The 20,863-nt window shown below is 45.7% G+C and overlaps 1 protein-coding gene across 3 annotated transcripts in view; it reads right to left on the reverse strand.

Moving 5' to 3' along the window:
* The window catches only part of nfatc3a (nuclear factor of activated T cells 3a), a 175,267-nt gene that overhangs the window by 107,531 nt on the left and 46,873 nt on the right, over nt 1-20,863 (reverse strand). For 2 of the 3 annotated variants that reach the window (XR_013547361.1, XM_078400362.1), the window contains exon 1: nt 11,988-12,203. The exons of the other annotated variant lie outside the window; for it this stretch is intronic. Coding sequence is in view for 1 of the 2 variants with exons in the window: in XM_078400362.1 (XP_078256488.1) it covers nt 11,988-12,078 (91 nt within the window). In the remaining variant the exon portion in view is untranslated. Of the gene's footprint in view, nt 1-11,987; nt 12,204-20,863 lie in introns of those variants that run through there. 3 annotated transcript variants of the gene reach the window in all.

A 20,863-nucleotide genomic window follows, 5' to 3' on the forward strand; every position in this document is an offset into this window, starting at 1 on the left:
TGGACTTCTTACTGCTCACAGAATCCTGGCTTAACCCTGGTGAGCTTGCTCCACTCGTGGAACTCTGTCCTGATAACTGTAACTTCTTCACCTCACCTAGGCTCTCCGGACGCGGTGGGGGCTTAGCCACTGTGTTTAAGAAACATTTCAACTGCCGGCTCCTGAACGCTGATCATTTCTCCAGTTTCGAGGTGCAACTAATTAAAGTAGGCCTAGCCTATCCCCTCTTAATTGTTCTTGTGTATCGCCCACCAAAAATGCATAAGGACTTCATCACCCAATTTGCTGATCTGATTTCTAGCATTTTGCCCAAATTTGACCGGATCATGATCCTTGGTGACTTTAATATTCATGTTTGCTGTCCCACTAAGCCTCTTGTGAGTGAATTTATGCACCTGGTTGAGTCCTTCAATCTGACTCTTCACACCACGGGACCCACTCACAAGTTAGGCCATACTCTCGACCTAGTGTTATCGTCCGGATTCCCAATCAACAACATCAAAACTACTGAAGCCTGTCTATCGGACCACAGCGCTATCATTTTTGACGCATCTCTGCCTTTATCTCCCACAAAATCTCATCTCCCTGTTCGCTACTCCCGCGACATAAATTCATTGACTGCCAGTAAATTCTCCGAGGCTCTCATAGCTGCCCCCAACATCTGCACTATTGAGGCCTCTCCCCCCCATCTCAGCACTGAGGATCTCGCCTCTTTATTTAATATCACTTGCTCTTCCATCCTGGATTCTATCACTCCCCTTAAAATGAAAAAGCCTAAGCCCAAAGGTCGGCCGTGGCTCAATGACTCCACCAAAGCCCTAAGAAGGGAGTGCAGAAAATCAGAAAGGAGGTGGAAATGTGACAAGCTTCAAATTTCCTTCGAAATTCTGAGAAACAATCTTCTCAAATACCAGGAAGCAGTAAAGTCTGCTAGAGCACAACACTTCTCCGACCTTATTTCCAAAAACTCTCATAACTCCAAGGTCCTATTTAGAACAATTACCTCTGTCATATGTCCCGCCCCCAGTACCAGCTTAGTTGGGTCCCCTGCTAAGTTCGAAGAATTCGCTAAATTTTTCACCAACAAAGTTGAGAACATTAGAATGAACATTTCCCCTCCCACCCGTGACCTAGCTGTCTCACTAGTCTGTTCATCTAAATTGGACTGCTTCCAACCCGTCACTCTATCCTCCCTTGCAAAGCATGTCTCCGCTATGAAACCTGCAACCTGCCCCCTTGATCCTGCCCCCACTGCCCTTCTGAAGGATGTCATTGCAATAGCCGGTCCCAGCATCCTCTCTATTATCAACAGTTCTCTGGCCACTGGCACTGTTCCAACCAGTTTCAAGCACGCGGTGGTCCAGCCCCTACTGAAAAAACCTAACCTAGACCCCACCTTGCCTAGCAACTACAGACCCATTTCCAAACTGCCATTCCTGTCAAAAGTCCTTGAAAAGGCAATTCTAAAACAATTAGTGCCCTACCTGCACCAACACCATCCTGGAAAGTTTCCAGTCAGGTTTCAGAGCCCACCACAGCACAGAGTCTCCCTTGTTGAAGGTACACAACGACCTGCTTCTCGCCATCGACACCGGCGACTGTGCAATCCTGCTCCTTCTCGACCTCAGCGCAGCGTTCAATACAGTGGACCACACCATCCTTATTGACCGTCTCCGGTACGCGGTTGGCATTGATGGCACTGCCCTGAGCTGGTTCGCTTCGTACCTCAAAGATAGGAGTTTTGCCATCAACATAGGCAGTTATTCCTCTGCTCCAGCTAGCCTCTCCTGCGGAGTTCCACAAGGCTCCATCCTAGGCCCCATTCTCTTCTCTCTATACATGCTCCCCCTTGGCCAAATCATTCAAAGGCACGGCATTTCTTTCCACTGCTATGCCGATGACACTCAGCTTTACCTCCCCCTGAAACCCAACAACCAGTCAAATTTAAACAGCCTCTTACACTGCCTTGAGGACATAAAATGTTGGATGGCACAGAACTTCCTCCAATTAAATGAGGGCAAGTCTGAGGTCATCCTATTCGGCCCCCCCGACTCCATCAAATTGATAACAGGCAGTCTTGGAAGTCTATCCTGCCTAGTCAAACCGCAACGCAAAAACCTCGGCGTGATATTTGACTCTGCATTAAAATTTGACAAGCAAGTCAACGCTATGGTAAAAGCCAGCTTCTTCCAACTTTGTACCGTAGCTAAAATCAAACCTTTCCTCCAATTCGACGACACTGAAAAAATCATTCACGCTTTCATTTCCTCCCGCCTAGACTACTGCAACTCCCTATACACTGGGATCAGCCAATCTTCCCTGTCCCGCCTGCAACTGGTCCAAAACGCCGCAGCGAGACTCCTGACGGGTACCCGTAAAAGGGACCACATCACACCGATTCTGGCCTCTCTCCACTGGCTCCCTGTACGGTACAGAATCAACTTCAAGCTCCTCCTATTCACGTATAAAGCCCTAAATGGACATTCCCCCCCTACATCAAAAATCTTCTAACCCACCTCTCTAACTCCAGGTCCCTCAGGTCGGCCGACTTGGGGCTACTCACTATCCTGCGGTCTAGGCTCAGGGGTGACCGCGCTTTTGCGGTTGCAGCTCCTAGACTGTGGAACAGCATCCCTCTCCCCATCAGAACTGCCCCCTCCATCGACTCCTTTAAGTCCAGGCTCAAAACCTATTTCTACTCCCTAGCGTTTGAGGCTCATTGAGGAGGCGCTGTGAACTGTTTGCGTGCTACTGTATGTTTTCATTTTTTTTCCATTGGAACCTAATCAGATGTACAGCACTTTGGTCAACGTGGGTCGTTTTTAAATGTGCTATACAAATAAAATTGACTTGACTTGACTTGACGTCACGGACATCCATGTCACATCGAGTTAAGTTCAGAGGGCAAACACACGCACCAGAGCAGTGGCACAACTGCGCAGAAGGTAGATGTTTACATCAGTCACCAGCGCAGCAGTGTTGTCCATAACATATAAAAGTATAAATAGCGCTGTAATAATCCATTTTAGTGTTAACTCTATCAGTACACTGTATGGAATTCCATCCTGAGCACAAACGAGGTACCAATGTATTGTCCAAATGTGAAGCCGCATACTATGAATTGAAACACTTGTATTATATAAAATGCGTGTACATGGATTAGATTCAAAGTGAAACTGTGCTAATTGAGGTTTTAAGCAGATTATGATTGTCACCTTGTTACAAGCAGGGACAGTATAAACCTCTCCCATCCAATGATAATTTGAACACAGACATGAACACAGGAAGAACAGTGTCCATAATTTTAAAATACACATTATTCTCATGCACTTTATCTTTGTACTTTTACGTGTGAGATTGCAGGTATCAGAGGTGCCATCTATACAGTATTTGAAATACAAGTTGAGACCTTGGTCCTCAAAAACGAATCATATTCAGTTTGTCACTGTATGGTGCATAACCCTAATGCACGATCCACAGGTAACTTGTACAGCTGGACCAGCATAAACAGAAACACTAACAAGAAACAACTGGTTGGTGAAAAGGCGCAGTGTTTAATATAAATTTACAATGTATATTAAACAATGACTGCTAATGACATCATTGTGGGAACTGACAAGAGTAGCACTTGGGCCTGCAATGGCAAATGCTATTCTGAATACCAGTCTGAAGAAGGGTCTCGACCCGAAACGTCACCCATTCCTTCTCTTCAAAGATGCTGCCTGTCTCCGAGTTACTCCACCTTTGCGTCTATCTATGGCAAATGTATGGTAGGTTTAGAAATTGTTCATTAAGCCAAACTGGTTCAATAGCGTGTTATTTTCAACGCCCATTTTCAAATGCCATTGAACTGAACTAGATTACCTCAGTCCGCCTCAACCAACCTGATCTCCCGGTGGCTGAGCACATCAACTCCCACTTCCACTCCGACCTTTCTGTCATGGGCCTCCTCCCGTGCCATAGCGAGGCCCACCGGGAATTGGAGGAACAGCACCTCATATTTCACTTGGGCAGTTTGCAGCCCAGCGGTATGACCATTGACTTCTCCAACTTTAGATAGTTCCTCTGTCCCTCTCTTGCCCTCCCCCTTCCCAGTTCTCCCTCTATCTTCCTGTTTCCACCTATATCCTTCCTTTGTCCCGCCCACCTGACATCAGTCTGAAGGGTCTCGACCCGAAACGTCACCCATTCCCTCTGAGATGCTGCCTGACCTGCTGAGTTACTCCAGCATTTTGTGAAATAAATATCTTCGATTTGTACCAGCATCTGCAGTTATTTTCCTACACCAGATTACCTCAGTGATCTATTAGCTCTGATCCCTCACAACATTATGTTCAACAATTTCTCCAAATTGAGATTCTCCTAAAAATGTCAACAGCATTCAAAGTGCTTTTAAAATGCTCAAGTGAAAGATAAAATATTCAATTTTTTAAAAAATAATTTATAAATGGAAACACAGATAGATGCCCCAAATGGTCATGTTAAAATATATTTTACTGAAAAAAAATTAGCAGGCTGGTTTATTTTTGCAAACCATTCTTGAGAAATTAAAGTGCTTCAGTGAATTGTAAATGTTCGGAAGTGAATGCCTCCCATTCTCCAACCATCACTTGCACCATTCAAACCAATTGTTGCAGCATTGCCGAGCTCTCCTGGAGTTCAGAAGCACCCACCCTTAGATGGCCTCTGCTCCCTGCAATACAGGTACCACCAAGATTTTTCAGTGCAGCTGAACTATTGAAGGGAGCAATGCCACTGGATGACTGAGTCCCTGGGAAGGAATGGAGTTTCTGGCTCCATATGTGTTGGGGCGGGGGAAGAATAATAAAGACAGAAGCTGTCTAAATATTTTTTTGAAATTCCCGTTTCCTCCAGAGTAAACCTTTCTTGGTGTATATTTACCTGTGGTATGAAGTAGCTCACATCCTCACCCCAAAACGTAAAGAGCTGAGAACAAAGGTTTTCATGTTAACCATCTACGTAATGAAGGAAATTATGACATCAGTGCACACGGTGAAATGATCTTCAGCATGAACTACTGCTGTCCATGCTGCAAGGATTCACCAGACATGGTGGCTGCCAAACTCCATCAGCAGCATGAGGAAGACATTAAGGGTAACGGAGCAGTGCCCGTTGCAGTCAGATCATAAATAGGAGCTGGGATAGACTAATCATCTCCTCAAACCTCTCATGGCTGATCTTCCACCTGAGTAGCATTTCCTGCCCATGCTTTGGTTCCCTTAATAGACAGAAATCTACTTTGAATCACTAAGCCAACACAGCTCACTAGCCTCCAAATGAAGAAATTTCTCATCACCTTGGCTTAAACAGCCTCAGTACATAGAAAATAGCCAAGAAGCAGATTAAACAATCTGGTCCAGTGTATTAATCTGCCCTAACCATGTAGTTGTATGTCCTTTTAAAGCAAATGTATATTAATTAAACACTGGGCAGGTTTGTTTAAATATTAATGGAAATTCAAGATAGAGCTCAGAATCTGCTTGTAGGATAATTATCTAAAAATTTCCAAACATAGTGACCCTGATACAGAGTTGGCTATCTGTGGAATATGATGCAGCTGCATAGTTGATTGATAACTGTAAAAGAATAAGCACACTCATGGCACACGTCATCTCCATTAGCTTGTGGATTGCACTGGCATGTGTATTTAAACCTACGTGTGCTTGATATTAGTCGGGCGTACAGCAGACTACAAGAGAGAAAGGCAGAAGGAGATGAAGAAAAATTGCCCTTGTGCTAGCTCTACCTCCTACCTCTCTTCCCCCCCCCCCCCCCCCCCCCCCAGCCCAAATCTTCTGGAAGGCCAAGGTAGTTTCTTACTAAGAATTGCACTTCACATACTTGCTGAACTCTGTGCAGATTCTGTATCAGCTGGATCCAAATGTTATCAAGTACGTCCTCAGTGGAACACTTGAATGGTTTGGGTCCCACTCAATAAACTTGTACACCAAAATTCTACTTAAATACCCAACACAGCTGCTGATTGCTAATCCATGGAAACCAAAATTGAGAGTGTGCACTGTCCAAAGTACAATCATTAAACCTCAATCTAACTTCTCTCAGATGGATGCAATTACACGTGATACTATTAAATAGCCAGGAAAGTATTTTGGGATACCCTGGCTAATATCTGTTCATAAGCCAGCATTACTGTCAATAACTTATTTTGTCATTACCTAATAACTGTTTGGGGATCTTGGTAACAGTCCTCTTCATGATTTCAAACGTTTTTGAGAAAGACTAACCAATAAAAAAACATAAAATGTATTCAACACTATTAACACCAATTAAAAACTATAAATCTCCTGATGGAGCAGGAATGGTCACACTCAGTTTACATTGTCAGGAATGGACACACTCAGTTTACAGCTCAAAATGAGCCAAGCTGCTTTTCAGACTAACACTTGGTCTTTCTCTAACTGTATATAGTTAACCATAGAACCCAAAGTGAATAACTGCTGTTTAATACTAAAAACAATGATGAAATATGTAAGAGTCAAAAACGATGATGGGCATTAATTTTAAGTTATGCATGCTAATATGCACCCCAAGCTACAACTCAAACTCCATACCAATTTCCAATAAAATGTATATAATAAGTTGCTACCATACGCTATTGTATCCTATACATTTCAGCCAATGCCTTATGTCACACTTACTCAACCTTGTATCGAATAAAGGCCAAAGAGAAAGAAAATGAAATAAATATCAGGAGGACGATACAACCTTATTGTGCAGAAAGTGCTACACTTTGTCATCCAAGCACCCTTGGGAAGACGAATACTGCCTGTGAGCTACATTTGTTATAATATTATGTTATGCATTTTAATTGGGGATATTTAATCCATGGTATTTTGCAACCCAATATTTTCTAGTTAGATAAAATCTTACAGTTGATCTGTAGAAAAGAGTTAGAGATAACTAGCGAAGGAGGCATTTCAGGTAGCACTACACTGAAATATCCACTCTCTTACATAAAAACTAATGGCATTCCTTTTCTAAAACAGTACCCCACAGGGGAACTAATTTACATTTATAATTGAAGATTCTGATTTCATTTTACTACCAGAACATCCAAATTCATTGGTAGACACAAAATGCTGGAGTAACTCAGCGGGTCAGGCAGCATCTCGAGAGAAGGAACACTTCTCTCCCAAGATGCTGCCTGACCCGCTGAGTTACTCCAGCATTTTGTGTCTACCTTTGATTTTAACTAGCATCTGCAGTTTTTTTCCCTACACATCTAAACTCATTTACAGATATTGAGAGTTACCTCTGCAAAGAACTGCATATTAATTAACAATTTCTCCCTACTGTTCGGTGAACTGAGGGCAGCGGGTTTTGTAAACACAGCTGGAGATATCATTTGGTATTAAAGCAAATGACAGTTCAAACATTAGCTGCATAATTCACACCAGTAAATAAATAAGATGTTTACAGTGACAAAAAAACCCCAACACTTTGTAATAAATAATCACATTAATAATCAATGGTGCCTGGGCAAACTTCAAAACACTGAAAAGAACCCCAGGATCAGATTTTTTTTAAAAATCAACTGACATCAACATGAGGCCGAAGCCATAGTTGATTTGTCCACTCAGAAAATACTCAAGCAACTCTAGATGCAACTATCAACACAACACTGAAGTGTTACTTCAAAATACCACTGCTATAATTAGCTACCACCTACACAAAGACCAACACCTAGGCCCAAAATTCCGACTGATAAACACTTCCACTTTTTGATGTCTAAACCGTGTACTCATTGATAAAATAAAAACATATTACATAAATAAACAGGGAAGACAATAGAGGAATTCCATTTTCCAACAACCCGGAGGCCAAAAGGAAGCTATCTTCATATTATTTCAATTGCACACAATAATCAGCTAAACTGACTGTACATTACCAAATGATTCCACTCGATAAATATTGTTCATAGCACCCTGCACAAATTGAATTGAATAGATCAAGTTTTCAAAAGTCAAAAGCAACATCTGCTGAAACTATTATGTGATTAAGATAAACCATCTTGTACGATCAACGAGACCAGAAACAGAAGCATAGTAATGATTTGGCATAAATAAATCACTTTTACATTTTAGTACTTATTTACATCCCACATTCAAAGGAAATGCAAAAAATCTAATTTTGCATTACTCATAACTTAATCTAGCACCCGTCATGAACTTAAAAAAATTGATGCAAAGTTGGCCACACTGGCCCCTTGAGTCAATGTCACATACAGGCCCTTCAAGCCAGTCTGCCCTGAGCAGTCACTTACGCTAATATTAATCCCTTTCGCCTCACATTTCCATCGACGACTCCACCCACCAACCCCAGATTCTACAGCTCACCTGCAGTTTAAGGGGGGGGCAGTTTATTGTAGCAAATTAACCTATCAACCTCTACTTCTTTAGGACACGAAAAGAAACCAGAGCACCATGACGAAACCCATTCAGAAGTGCCAACTCCACCAGGTCAGGATTGCACCTAGCTTACTGGAGCCATGGGACAGTAGATCTATTTGCTGCACCACTCTGTCGCCTCAGTAGCTTGCGCTACCACTCAAATCAATCTGAGATGATTGATTTTGGCTCTACTCCACTTTTCTGCTTCCCCCCAAGTTCAACCATGAACAAAAAACAATTTAGAAATCCTCCATCTATTAACTGTTCTTTTTATCTACAGGTGCAGGCAACCACTGTGCAGTCAGACAAATCTAATGGTGAATTCTTAATTATTTTAAAACAAAATATTTCATCTATTTTGTCTAGTCCAGCTTAATAACATGTGCATCTTTAATGCTTTTCTACTTCATTTACATGCTGTCAGTTATTACCAATTAAAATTATCCTTTTCAGTATTCCATCTAATTCATTGAAAATTAATGCTTAATTATCTTCAGATTAGATACATGGAAATAAAGTGAGGCCAGAAATAAAAAGAGTACTTTGGTTTTTCCCTTTCATTCTACAAAGCCATTATGGACTACAAAGCCAATATGCGGCACGGCAGCGCAGCGGTAGAGTTGCTGCTTTACAGCGAATGCAGCGCCGGAGACTCAGGTTCGATCCTGACTACGGGTGCTGCACTGTAAGGAGTTTGTACGTTCTCCCCGTGACCTGCGTGGGTTTTCTCTGAGATCTTCGGTTTCCTCCCACACTCCAAAGACGTACAGGTATGTAGGTTAATTGGCTGGGTAAATGTAAAAATTGTCCCTAGTGGGTGTAGGATAGTGTTAATGTGCGGGGATCACTGGGCGGCACGGACTTGGTGGGCCGAAAAAGGCCTGTTTCCGGCTGTATATATATGATATGATATGATATGAGACACAAAAGGTGGAGTAACTTAGCGTGTCAGACAGCATCTCTGGAGAAAAGAAATAGGTGATGTTTCAGGTCTCGACCCAAAATGTCACCTACTCCTTTTCTCCAGAGATGCTGCCTGGCCCACTGAGTTACTCCAGTTTTTTGTGTCTATCTTTGGAGTAAACCAGCATTTGCAGTTCCTTCCTACACATGGAGAACAAAGTAGCAGCTTTCAGCCCCTGGTCTAATAGCATAATAATAATAATTAAATCAAAATCAAAATCAAGACTATTATTTTAAAGACAGTTAGTGGACTTGGGAAGGAATAACTAAGACTATTGTAAAATTCCATTGATAATCCTGGAATTATAAAGCAGAATTTGATGTAATTACAGTTTAGTAACTATATTCTACATCACTAAGAATCAGCCATGTCACTACACTTCTATAGTTACTATCACACTAAATTTAACCTACTGAAATACCACACATAGCTATCTGATCTCTACTCCATGGAAACAAATCTCCTGCTCATTATTTAGCAAAACACATAGTAACCAGTACATAAAACAGTCAATTTGGAAATTATAGAAATGTTCCTTCTAGTAAAACTGACATTATAAACAAATCACATAAAACAGATTATCTAATGTTCTGAAATAGAATGATGAGCTTGCTTAAAAAGTGCTGAGCCAACCAAAACAGAAACTGCAGTTACAATTTTAATCACACCAAAATCATGAAAAGGAAATTAATTATTACACAACGTTAACAACTGATCCACCTCTAATTATCAAAACATGAGCCAATTCAGAAACTGCCGCTCACCTGCTGATGTGGCACAAAGCATTTTGTAGCCCCAGCACTGTACAAAATAAGCTAGAAGTCTAAAAGACAGACTCCTCCAAACTTTAGAGACGGTGATAGTCCTTTCACGGTAAAGTCAGTCTGATATTTAATTATAATTAACCAGGAGCCTGATGAAATTACAGTCGTCCAATCACAGGCACGAAAGGAGCTGGTACTCCACTTTCTTTTTTTCGTCTTTTACTGTCGATGTCCCTATTAGGTCCGGAGCCCGCTTGAAAGAGCAGGGTCGAGTATATTACGAAACGACAAATCGGTGGCAAATTGACATCAATTTCATTAGCAATCACCTCTAGCAGCAGAACTGTACTATGCCATGCGCTGCTGGAAGTGGATCTACCTTTCTGATCACTTCCCTCGTCTTAAATTCCACTGTCATCTGAACTGCACATGGCGTGTCTCGGCAAATTTGATGACTTGAATGTTGGGCTAACTTCCAAGTCTACTTTCGTAAATTCCCACGTCCCATATGGGCTCACAGAGATACTCCTTCCCTTATTTACGTTGTTCAGCGTGCAGTCTGATGAGGCCACCAACGATAAAAACACAGCAACAGGCACAGAAAAAAAAAAAGCAGTTTGCCAAACCAGTTTCTAAAAAACAAATTCAAGGAGGGGAGGGGGAAAGAGAAATAAGGGCGAATGTAGAGTTCAGTTAGACAAGAGATTAGATGTAGAATTAAATTCGGTAACTGAAATATCCCAAAGCAAATGCATCAGATTTTGTTCCTCCTAGTACAAAAAAGTTAAACGTCCAAATAAAAACTAAATGACCTCTAGAAACAGCGACTGTGTACAGAACACCTTTTCACCGGCAGAGCAAAACAAAAGCAGCGCTCAGTTGTGTGTGTAAACAATACAATTTGTCTCCATATGACTCAAGCGTATATTCCGCGCGTTGAGCAGGGGGAAAAGAAAAGGTATGAGAATGGAGAGGTTGCAGAACCTTTAAAGAAAAGTAGAACAGAATGGAGTGGTTGCTAAACCTTTAAAGAAAGAAAGGTAACAGAATGGAAAGTTGCTGAACCTTTATCAAAGAAAGGAAAATAGGGCAGAATGGAGTGTTTGCTGAACCTTTAAAGGTAGCAGAATGGTGTTGTTTCAGAACCTTTAAAGGAGGAAAAGGAACAGAATGGAGAGATTGGTGAACATGCAAAGAGAAGTAGAACAGAATAGAGAGGTTGCTGAACATTTAAAGAGTAGAACAGAATGGAGAGGTTGGTGAACATGCAGAGAGAGGTAGAACAGAATGGAGAGGTTGGTGAACATGCAAAGAGAAGTAGAACAGAATGGAGAGGTTGGTGAACATGCAGAGAGAGGTAGAACAGAATGGAGAGGTTGGTGAACATGCAAAGAGAAGTAGACCAGAATGGGGAGGTTGCTGAACATTTAAAGAGTAGAACAGAATGGAGAGGTTGGTGAACATGCAAAGAGAAGTAGAACAGAATGGAGAGAACAGAATGGAGGTGTTGCTGAACATGCAGTGAGAGGTAGAACAGAATGGAGGTGTTGCTGAACATGCAGTGAGAGGTAGAACAGAATGGAGGTGTTGGTGAACCTCCCCCCTTCCCATACTGCTGATATCCACACTGCGGGGAGATACACAACACACGCCATCAGCAAAAACAAAACAAAAATCTCAACACGCACACATACGCAGACATATTTTTGATAAATAGCCCATGCAAAAAAAAACAAAAAAAAACGAAATTGAACTTTTTAGCTGTCGCACCCAGCGCGTTAACCCCATCAATGTGGAAGCGAAGCGCCCCACGTCTCCGGTACAAACCTGCGGGGCCTAGTCCGGGCTGCGGACCGTCTTCATCAAATATCAGCCTAAAGTCAAACTCGTCATTGCCGCCGCTGTTTATAGTAGTCATCGGGTAGCAGGTTCCCGTTCGCCTACTTGCTTAATAAGTTCATAACAGTGCGAGGGGTGAGCGAACACTTTCTTTCTTTCCTTCTCTTCTCTTCTCTTCTCTTTCCTCTTCTCTCTCTCTCTCTCTCTCTCTCTCTGGGCCAACTTTAGCCGCGGCTCCTCCCTCCCTCCCCTCACCCTCCGCCGTCCGTCCCGTTTGCCGAGCGGTTTATTAACCCCGTGTTCGCCGCTCAAACTTTGCCCGCCCTCATCTCGCGCGCGCTCGCTCGCTCGCTCTCCCTCCCTCCGCTCCCGCCACCGCTCGTGCTCGCGCCCGTCCTGGAGCGTGCTCGTGCTCGCGCCCGTCCTGGAGCGTGCTCGTGCTCGCGCCCGTCCTGGAGCGTGCGTGCTCTCGCGCGCGCCGCCGTCGTTGCTGGCGGTTGCTGCCAGGCTGACGCAAGACGTACGTGCGTGCGTGCGTGCGCGTACCCGCCGAAGCGCCAGACGTCGCGCCCCTCCCCCCTCACTCTCCCCCTCCCTCTCCCCCACTCCCTCTCCCCCCCTCCCTCTCCCCCCCTCCCTCTCCCCCCCTCTACCCCCCCCTCTCCCCCCCTCTACCCCCCTCTCTCTCTCCCCCTCTCTCTCCCCCCCTCTCTTCCCCCCTCTCTCTCCCCCTCTCCCTCTCCCCCTCTCCCTCCCTCCCCTCTCTCCCTCCCTCCCCCTCTACCTCTGTCTTTCTCTCTCTCTCTCTCTCTCTCTCATCTGCGCGTGCGCACCCGCCGATTGCAAAGCACCACGGTACTTGTAGTCTTTGTGCCCCCACGTTCTCTCGCCCACAAGTGCAGGAAAGAACAGCAGATGCTGGTTCAAATCGAAGGTAGACACATACATACACACACACACACACACACACATACACACATACACACATACACACACACACACACACACACATACACACATACACACACACATACACACACACACACACACATACACACATACACACACACATACACACACACACACACACACACACACACACACACATACACACACATACACACACACACACACATACACACACACACACACATACACACACACACACACATACATACACACATACATACACACACACACACACACACACACACACACACACACACACACACACACACACACACATACATACACACACACATACACACACACACACACACACACACACACACACACACACACACACACACACATACACACATAAACACACACAAAAGCTGGAGTAACTCAGTGGGGACAGGGACAGGCGCAGGGCAGCATCTGTGGAATGGGTGACGACCCTTCTTCAGACTGAGGAAGGGTCTCGACCCGAAACGTCACCCATTCCTTCTCTCCTGAGATGCTGCCTGACCTGCTGAGTTACTCCAGCATTTTGTGAAATAAATATCCACAATCAGTACCTCGTTCTTGCTTTCTCCCCATATCCCTTGATTCCTTTAGCCCCAAGAGCTAAATCTAACTCTCTCTTGAAAACACCCAGTGAATTTGCCTCCACTGCCTTCTGTGGCAGAGAATTCCACAGATTCAAACTCTCCGGGTGAGGATGTTTTTCCTCATCTCAACCCTAAATGGCCTACCCCCTTATTCTTAAACTGTGACCCCTGGTTCTGGACTCCCCCAACATCCCTCTCCTCCACAGCTGCAGAAACCCTCATCCACGCCTTCATCACCTCCCGTCTGGACTACTGCAACAGCCTCCTCTATGGCGCACCCTCAAAAATCATCAGTAAACTTCAATACATTCAAAACTCCGCTGCCCGTCTACTCACCCACACCCCGATCCGTGACCCTATCACCCCCGTCCTTTACAAACTCCACTGGCTCCCCATCCCCCAGAGAATCCAGTACAAAATCCTCCTCATAACCTACAAAGCCCTCCATAACCTGGCCCCATCCTACCTGACCGACCTCCTCCACAGGCACACTCCCACCTGCACCCTCCGCTCTGCTGCTGCCAATCTCCTATCCCCCCACATCCGGACCAAACTCAGATCCTGGGGGGACAGGGCTTTCTCCATCGCTGCTCCCACCCTATGGAACTCACTATCCCAAACCGTTAGAGACTCCTGCACACTCACCACATTCAAAACATCGCTGAAGTCTCACCTGTTCAGTACTGCCTTCAACCACTGAAGGTCACCTCACCTTCTGTCTCCTTTCTCTGTTCGTTTACTTATTTACTTATTTATCTATTTATTCATTTCCCTATGTTCTCTAAATCTCTGTAAAGCGTCTTTGAGTATATGAAAAGCGCTATATAAATAAAATGCATTATTATTATTATTATTACCCTAGTCCAACCCTCTTAAGAATTGTATATGTTCTTCATCTCTCCACCTCGCCGTCTGTATCTCTCGTTTACCCTTATCCCTGACTCTCAGTCTGAAGAAGGGTCTCAACCCGAAACGTCATCACCCATTCCTTCTCTCCAGAGATGCTGCCTTGTCCCCGTTGAGTTACTCCAGCATGTTGTGTCTTATCTTCAGTGTAAACCAGCATCTGCAGTTCCTTCCTACACTTCTCGCCAAAAAGGCCGCTCTCGTCTGCACGGTGCACCACGGTACTTGTAGTCTTACATGCTAGCCACTCCCCCCCTCCCCCCCCCCCCATCCCTCCTTTTGTAATACAAGGAACTACAGGTGCTTGTTTAAACCTCTTCCCCCTTCTCACAGTTTGAAGAAGGGACCTGTAAGGGCACCCATCCCTTCTCTCCAGAGATGCTGCCTGTCCCGCTGAGTTACTCCAGCTTTTTGTATCCCTGTTTGTAAACCAGCATCTGCAGTTCCTTGGGACATCTGCTGGGACACAAAGGGTGCAGGAGTAACTCAGCAGCTCAGGCAGCATCTCTGGTGGGATTGGCTAGGCTTACGTTTCGGGTCAGGGCTTTTCTTCGGAGTGGCATTTGTAGTCTATTTTGCGTGCCTGTGTGAAATGCAGTTGGAAAAGAGGTTCAAAGTTTTCTTGAGCAAAATATAAAAGTGCTGTTGGAACTCAGTGCGTTAGCAGCATTTGTAGAGGGAAATGGACAGGCGACGTTTCGGGACAGTCAGTCTGCAGAAGGGGCCCTGACCCTGTCCATTTCCCTCCACAGATGCTGCCTGACTGGAGTGCCTCCAATACTGTGTTTTGCTCAAGAGCCCAACAGCTGCAGTTCCTTGCGTCTCGAAAGTTGTCTTAACGCTGTCACTGCAGAATTTACAGATGGGTGAAATGTGACAGGATACTGTTGCTGTTGGGTATTCCCAGCCTCTTTTAATTGGAATGGAGTGGAGTATGGAGTGATAAGAGATCTGAAAGGTGGTCTCTCTTACGGGAGGAGAGGCGATCATAAACAACTCTAGCAACCCAGGAGCCAGGAAGGAAAGAGAAGTAATTAATTCCCAGCCTGTTTCAAACCACCAACTGTTTAATTTCAGTTTCCCACCATCTGCAGAACCTTGCTTTTGTATAAGAGTTAACACAAATACGTTTATCAACAGACAATAAATATTTATCAACGTTTGGCTTTGATGTTGCATCGCGCACGAGTCTACAGCAATATTTTGCGTGAACATGATAAAACATTCCAAGGTGTTTCCTAAGGCCATTATCAAACAAATTATCAACAGATAAGGATATCCTGTCTTTAAGACAAATGAAGATAATGATCAAAGGCTTTATCAAAGAGTGGTTTGAATGAGCATCTTAAAGATGTTAAGATAGAGAATTCCTGATCAGCTTCTTAGAAAAAGCACTCAGACTGTAGCTTGGTGCAGCCAACACCAAGGCTCTGTGGGGGTGGACCACGGTCTAGGGTCCTTCTGCTCCTGCACATTGGGGGGCAGGGTGTGGTGGAGACACTTCTCAAACGAGGGAAGGGATATCACCCCATGGGGGCCACATGAGTAGCAATAGTGGTGAGCTTAATGACATTTCAGGGATCACTATGATACGACGCTAATGAATATTTGCACTGTTCGTATATTTTTTATTCTGAAAGCTTATGTGCTGCATCTCTAAACTAAAAACTAAACAAATGATCATCTTCTGGCAGCAATTCTTGCTTATAAAGTGTGAATCCCAAGTACGAAAACATGGAAAATGACGAAAGAACATTCATCGGGTCATATTGTCTTGACGCATTGCACTATCGTATTAGGATGGAGCATGACAAAAGATCATTGTATCTCTTGTAGAGCTTCTGGGCAAACCAGCATTTTAAAAGGGTGATGATACCATCTCCAGCGTAGACGCCTTGAGGGCAGCATGTGTTGTTACTGAGACTTCCATAGTGGAACTCACTACCCCAAACCGTCAGAGACTCCTCCTCACTCACCACATTCAAAACATCACTGAAGTCTCACCTGTTCAGCACTACCTTCAACCACTGACCGTCACCTCACCTTCTGTCTCCTTTTTCTGTTCGTTTACTTATTTATCTATTTATTTTCTTCTCTATGTTCTAGTAATCCCTGTAAAGCGTCTTTGAGTGTTTGAAAAGCGCTATATAAATGTAATGCATTATTATTATTATTATTATAGTAAAGCACAAGGAATGGGCCCTTTGGCCCAAATTGTTTGTGCTGAACATGATGTGTAATTTAGATGACCAACGCACACTAACCCCATGGACAATACCAAGCCAATTAACCTACAAACCTGCACGTCTTTGGAGTGTGGGAGGAAATCAAAGGTCTCGGAGAAAACCCACGCAGGTCATAGGGAGTACGTACAAATTCCGTACAGACAGCACCCGTAGTCGGGATTGTACCCGGGTCTCTGCCACTGTAAAGCAGCAACTCTACCGCTGCGCCACCGTGCCGCACCAAATAGGGTGAAAGACATCTCCCAGTCTGCTCGAGGTGTGCTTGACGTTCACTGCAACTGAACGTTGCAGACCTGGGCTTTGGACGGTTCCAAATTAGTGGTGGACCTCCAGTGAAGATATCTTCAGGTTGAAGGCTACATGTACTTCTTCACGGAGAACTTTGGTCCCAGAGTATGTTTGCTTCAGAAGTTAAGAAACAATTAGACAGGTACATGGATAGGACAGGTGTAGAGAGATATGGGCCAAATGCAGGCAAGTGGGACCAGTGTAGATGGGACATGTTGGTCGGTGTGGGCAAGTTGGGCTGAAGGGCCTGTTTTCACACTGTATGACTCTATGTCTTTGTGTGCATGGTATTCCACATTTTCTGATGTTTGTCGGACATTTTTAAATTCAAAATAACATTTATTCAGAGTAAAAAATATATACAAAGCAGGGAGGGGCAAAATTTCTCCCGACATTCATTGCGTTGCAACGTAGTGTTTACAATTTTTTCCCGACAACCATGCGGCTCCCTGGGGTGATATCCCTTCCCGTGATTGAGGGGCGTCTCTCTCCACCAGACCCTGCCCCCCAATGTCCAGCAGCGGAAGGACCCTAGACTGTGGTCCTCCCCCCACAGGGCCTTGCACGTACTCCTGCAGTTTGGAATGGGCCAGTCGGCAACATTCCCCAACAGACATCTCACTCTGCTGGGAGGTCAACAAAGCTCGGGCAGAGCAAAGGGCGTCTTTCACCGAGTTGATGACCTTCCAGCAGCACTCGACATCCGTCTCTGAATGTGTCACTGGGAACAGTCCATAAATCAGGGAGTCTTCTGTTACAGAACTGTTTAGGATAAACCATGACAGGGACCCTTGCAAACCTCACCAGACTCTCTTTGCAAATCCACACCCTGTGAAGAGGTGGGCCACCGTCTCCTCTCCGTAGCAGCCGTCCCGAGGGCAGCGTGCGCTGGTAGTGAGGCTCCGGCGGTGCAGGAAGGATCTGACTGAGAGGGCTCCCCTCACCGCCAGCCAAGCCAGGTCTTGGTGCTTGTTCGTGAGTTGTGTGGCGATGAGGCATTTTGCCAGACAAGCTGGGCAGTCTGCTCTGGGAACCACGCCACAGGATCCATGGAGTCATTTCCCTGCAGTGCCTGCAGGACGTTCCGTGCTGACCACTGCCCTGTGGTCTTGCTATGTGTGGAGTTGGCAGGTGTCTTTCAGCGCATTCCAGCGGTGACAACACTTCTGGGCGCGTTTCATTAACAGTGAAGCCCTTTAGGGATTACCCATGACCATGAAAGCTGCCATGTAAATGCAAATTCCTTTCATTCCTTCCCGAGGCTTGTTTGCGCAGTGGCAACTTCTACCCTAAAGCTTTTACTTCTACCGACCACTTACTGCCTTGTATCCAGGCAGCTATTAGAAGGACAACTGATTTCTGTTGGTGCAAAGAGCCCGGTGTCATTTGTTTAACCCAGAGCAACCAATGAATTTTCCTGTCAATAAATAATTCATGTTTATAAAAAACAAACATAACATTTTGGCAACAAAAGGGACCCACGAATATTAAAGAAAGCTAATTTTAATCTTTTAGCGACAAAAATGAGAATTGGTCTGGCAGTAATGTATGTGGTCAATTAAATCTTTGTCGATTAGTTGTCTGAAATAACTAAAACCACCCCAGTCAACAGGAATTCTGTTGAGTTAATGGCGTCTTACTTACCTGGCAGGGGAGACACCTTGATCACTCAGGAGGTTCTCCCAGGACGAGTTGGATTAGCTACAACCCTAATGTTCTTATAAGAGCAGTATCTGTATTGAGTCGTGGTTCATTGACGAGGAGCGGAGGTCAGGAACAGGAGTCTGGTTTAGGGGTGGATCCATGCTGGTTGGGTAACCAACCTAACACCCTTATCCAGGTGGGATGGCAGCAGCAAGTGGAGCTGGAGGACAGGGTATCCGGAATACCCTGCGTGTATCGGTGAAGGACCTCAGGGAGGGGACCCCTTTCTCAAGGGACCTCTTCATCAAGAAGGTGCTGCTGGAGGCCTGTGGATTCAAGGCCGGGGACATCTTCTGCCTCCAGGACTTCCCAGGTAATGGATATTTTGATGTTACCTTCCAGAACCTGGCGGGATGGCAGAAGATGCTGCAGGACTTCCGGGATAACTGGGACGAAGCCCCGCTGTCGCTCCTGAAGGTGCAGCCGCTCTTCACCCTCCCCACCCAGAGGGAACGGATGGTCACGGTGCACATGTTTAACCCACATGTGCCCGTCATGGATGTCCTCACCTTCCTTGCGCGCTACGTCGAAGGGGCAGGGAACTGTGTGGACATAAAGGACTTGTTCGGGATCTGGACGAGCAAGAGGCAAGTGAAGGTGAAGCTGAGGGTGGACGGGAAGGGATTCATCATCCACCCTCCCTCGGTGTTCGCCATCGGAGGGAACCGGGGCTACACGACGTACGCGGGGCAGCCCAGGGTGTGCAGGAAATGCAACAAACCTGGGCACGTGGCGGCAGAATGCAGGACAGTCGTCTGCAGAAACTGCAAGCTAGAAGGCCACGAGACAAGCGACTGTAAGGAGAGCAAGAGCTGCAACCTGTGTGGGGAGGCAGGCCACCTTTACAGGGCCTACCCTAAAAGAGCAAGCACTTACGCACAGGCGATAAGAGGGGCCGCTGCCAGCACCCCCAGGGTGGTCGAGACGACTCCTACCACGGCTAAGGCCCAAATGGGAAAGGAGAGCAGGGGCGATGACAGCTCGACCACCTCGAGCCCCCAGCCGCAGGACAGAGCCCCCCAGCCCCCTGCCCAGGAGGGCGAGTCGATGGAAGAAGTCAAAGTCAAAGTCAATTTTATTGTCAATCCTCAGCCAGTTTACACAGACAGAAAATCGAAATACCGTTTCCCACAATCCCGAGGAACAAAGTGCATAAAACTAAGTTAAAATTAAAAAGGCACAGCAAACAACAATCAACATAAAATATAAAATATAGTCACTTCAAATGCGTTAAAAAATTTTTTTTAAAGTGTCTGGTGCTGGATGTGCGTGTGTGTGGGGTGTTAAAGTCCAGGTCCAATAGGGGCAGGGGAGAGAGGAGGGAGGGAGGGGAGAGAGTTCAGCATCCTGACAGCCTGGTGGAAAAAACTGTTCTTTAGTCGGGTGGTGCTCGACCTCAGGCTGCGAAACCTTCTCCCTGAAGGCAGGAGGGTGAAGTGGCTGTTGGAGGGGTGGGAGGGGTCACCCACAATGCTCAATGCTTTGCGGGTGAAGCGGGTGGTGTAAAGGACCAGGAGTGTTGGGAGTGAGGCGCCAGTGATCCTCTCAGCAGTGTTCACTATGCGCTGCAGGGTCTTACGGCTGGAGGCTGTGCAGCTTCCGAACCACACAGTGATGCAGCTGCTGAGGATGCTCTCGATGGCACCTCGGTAAAAAGTGTACATGATGGGTGTGGGGGCTCCCGCTCTCTTCAGTTTGCGGAGGAAGTAGAGGCGCTGCTGGGCTTTCTTGGCGATGGACGTGATGTTGTTGCTCCAGGAGAGATCCTCGGTGATGTTCACCCCCAGGAATTTGGTGCTGCTCACCTGCTCCACAGCAGCACCATTGATGGTCAGTGGGTGGGGGTGTTGGGTGTGCGTTCTCCTGAAGTCGACAACAATCTCCTTTGTTTTCTCCACATTCAGGAAGAGATTGTTGTCTGTGCACCACGCGGCCAGCTGGTCCACCTCCTTCCTGTAGTGGGTCTCGTCGTTGTTGCTGATGAGACCCACCACTGTTGTGTCATCCGCAAACTTGACGAAGTGGTTGGAGCTGTAGGTGGGTGTGCAGTCGTGGGTCAGCAAGGTGAAGAGCAGGGGGCTTAACACACATCCTTGTGGGGCCCCCGTACTCAGCGTGATGGTGTCCGATGTGTTGCTGCCGACCCGTACGGACTGGGGTCTGGCAG

The sequence above is a fragment of the Rhinoraja longicauda genome, chromosome 6 (assembly GCF_053455715.1).
Source record: "Rhinoraja longicauda isolate Sanriku21f chromosome 6, sRhiLon1.1, whole genome shotgun sequence".
NCBI classification, from domain to species: domain Eukaryota; kingdom Metazoa; phylum Chordata; class Chondrichthyes; order Rajiformes; family Arhynchobatidae; genus Rhinoraja; species Rhinoraja longicauda.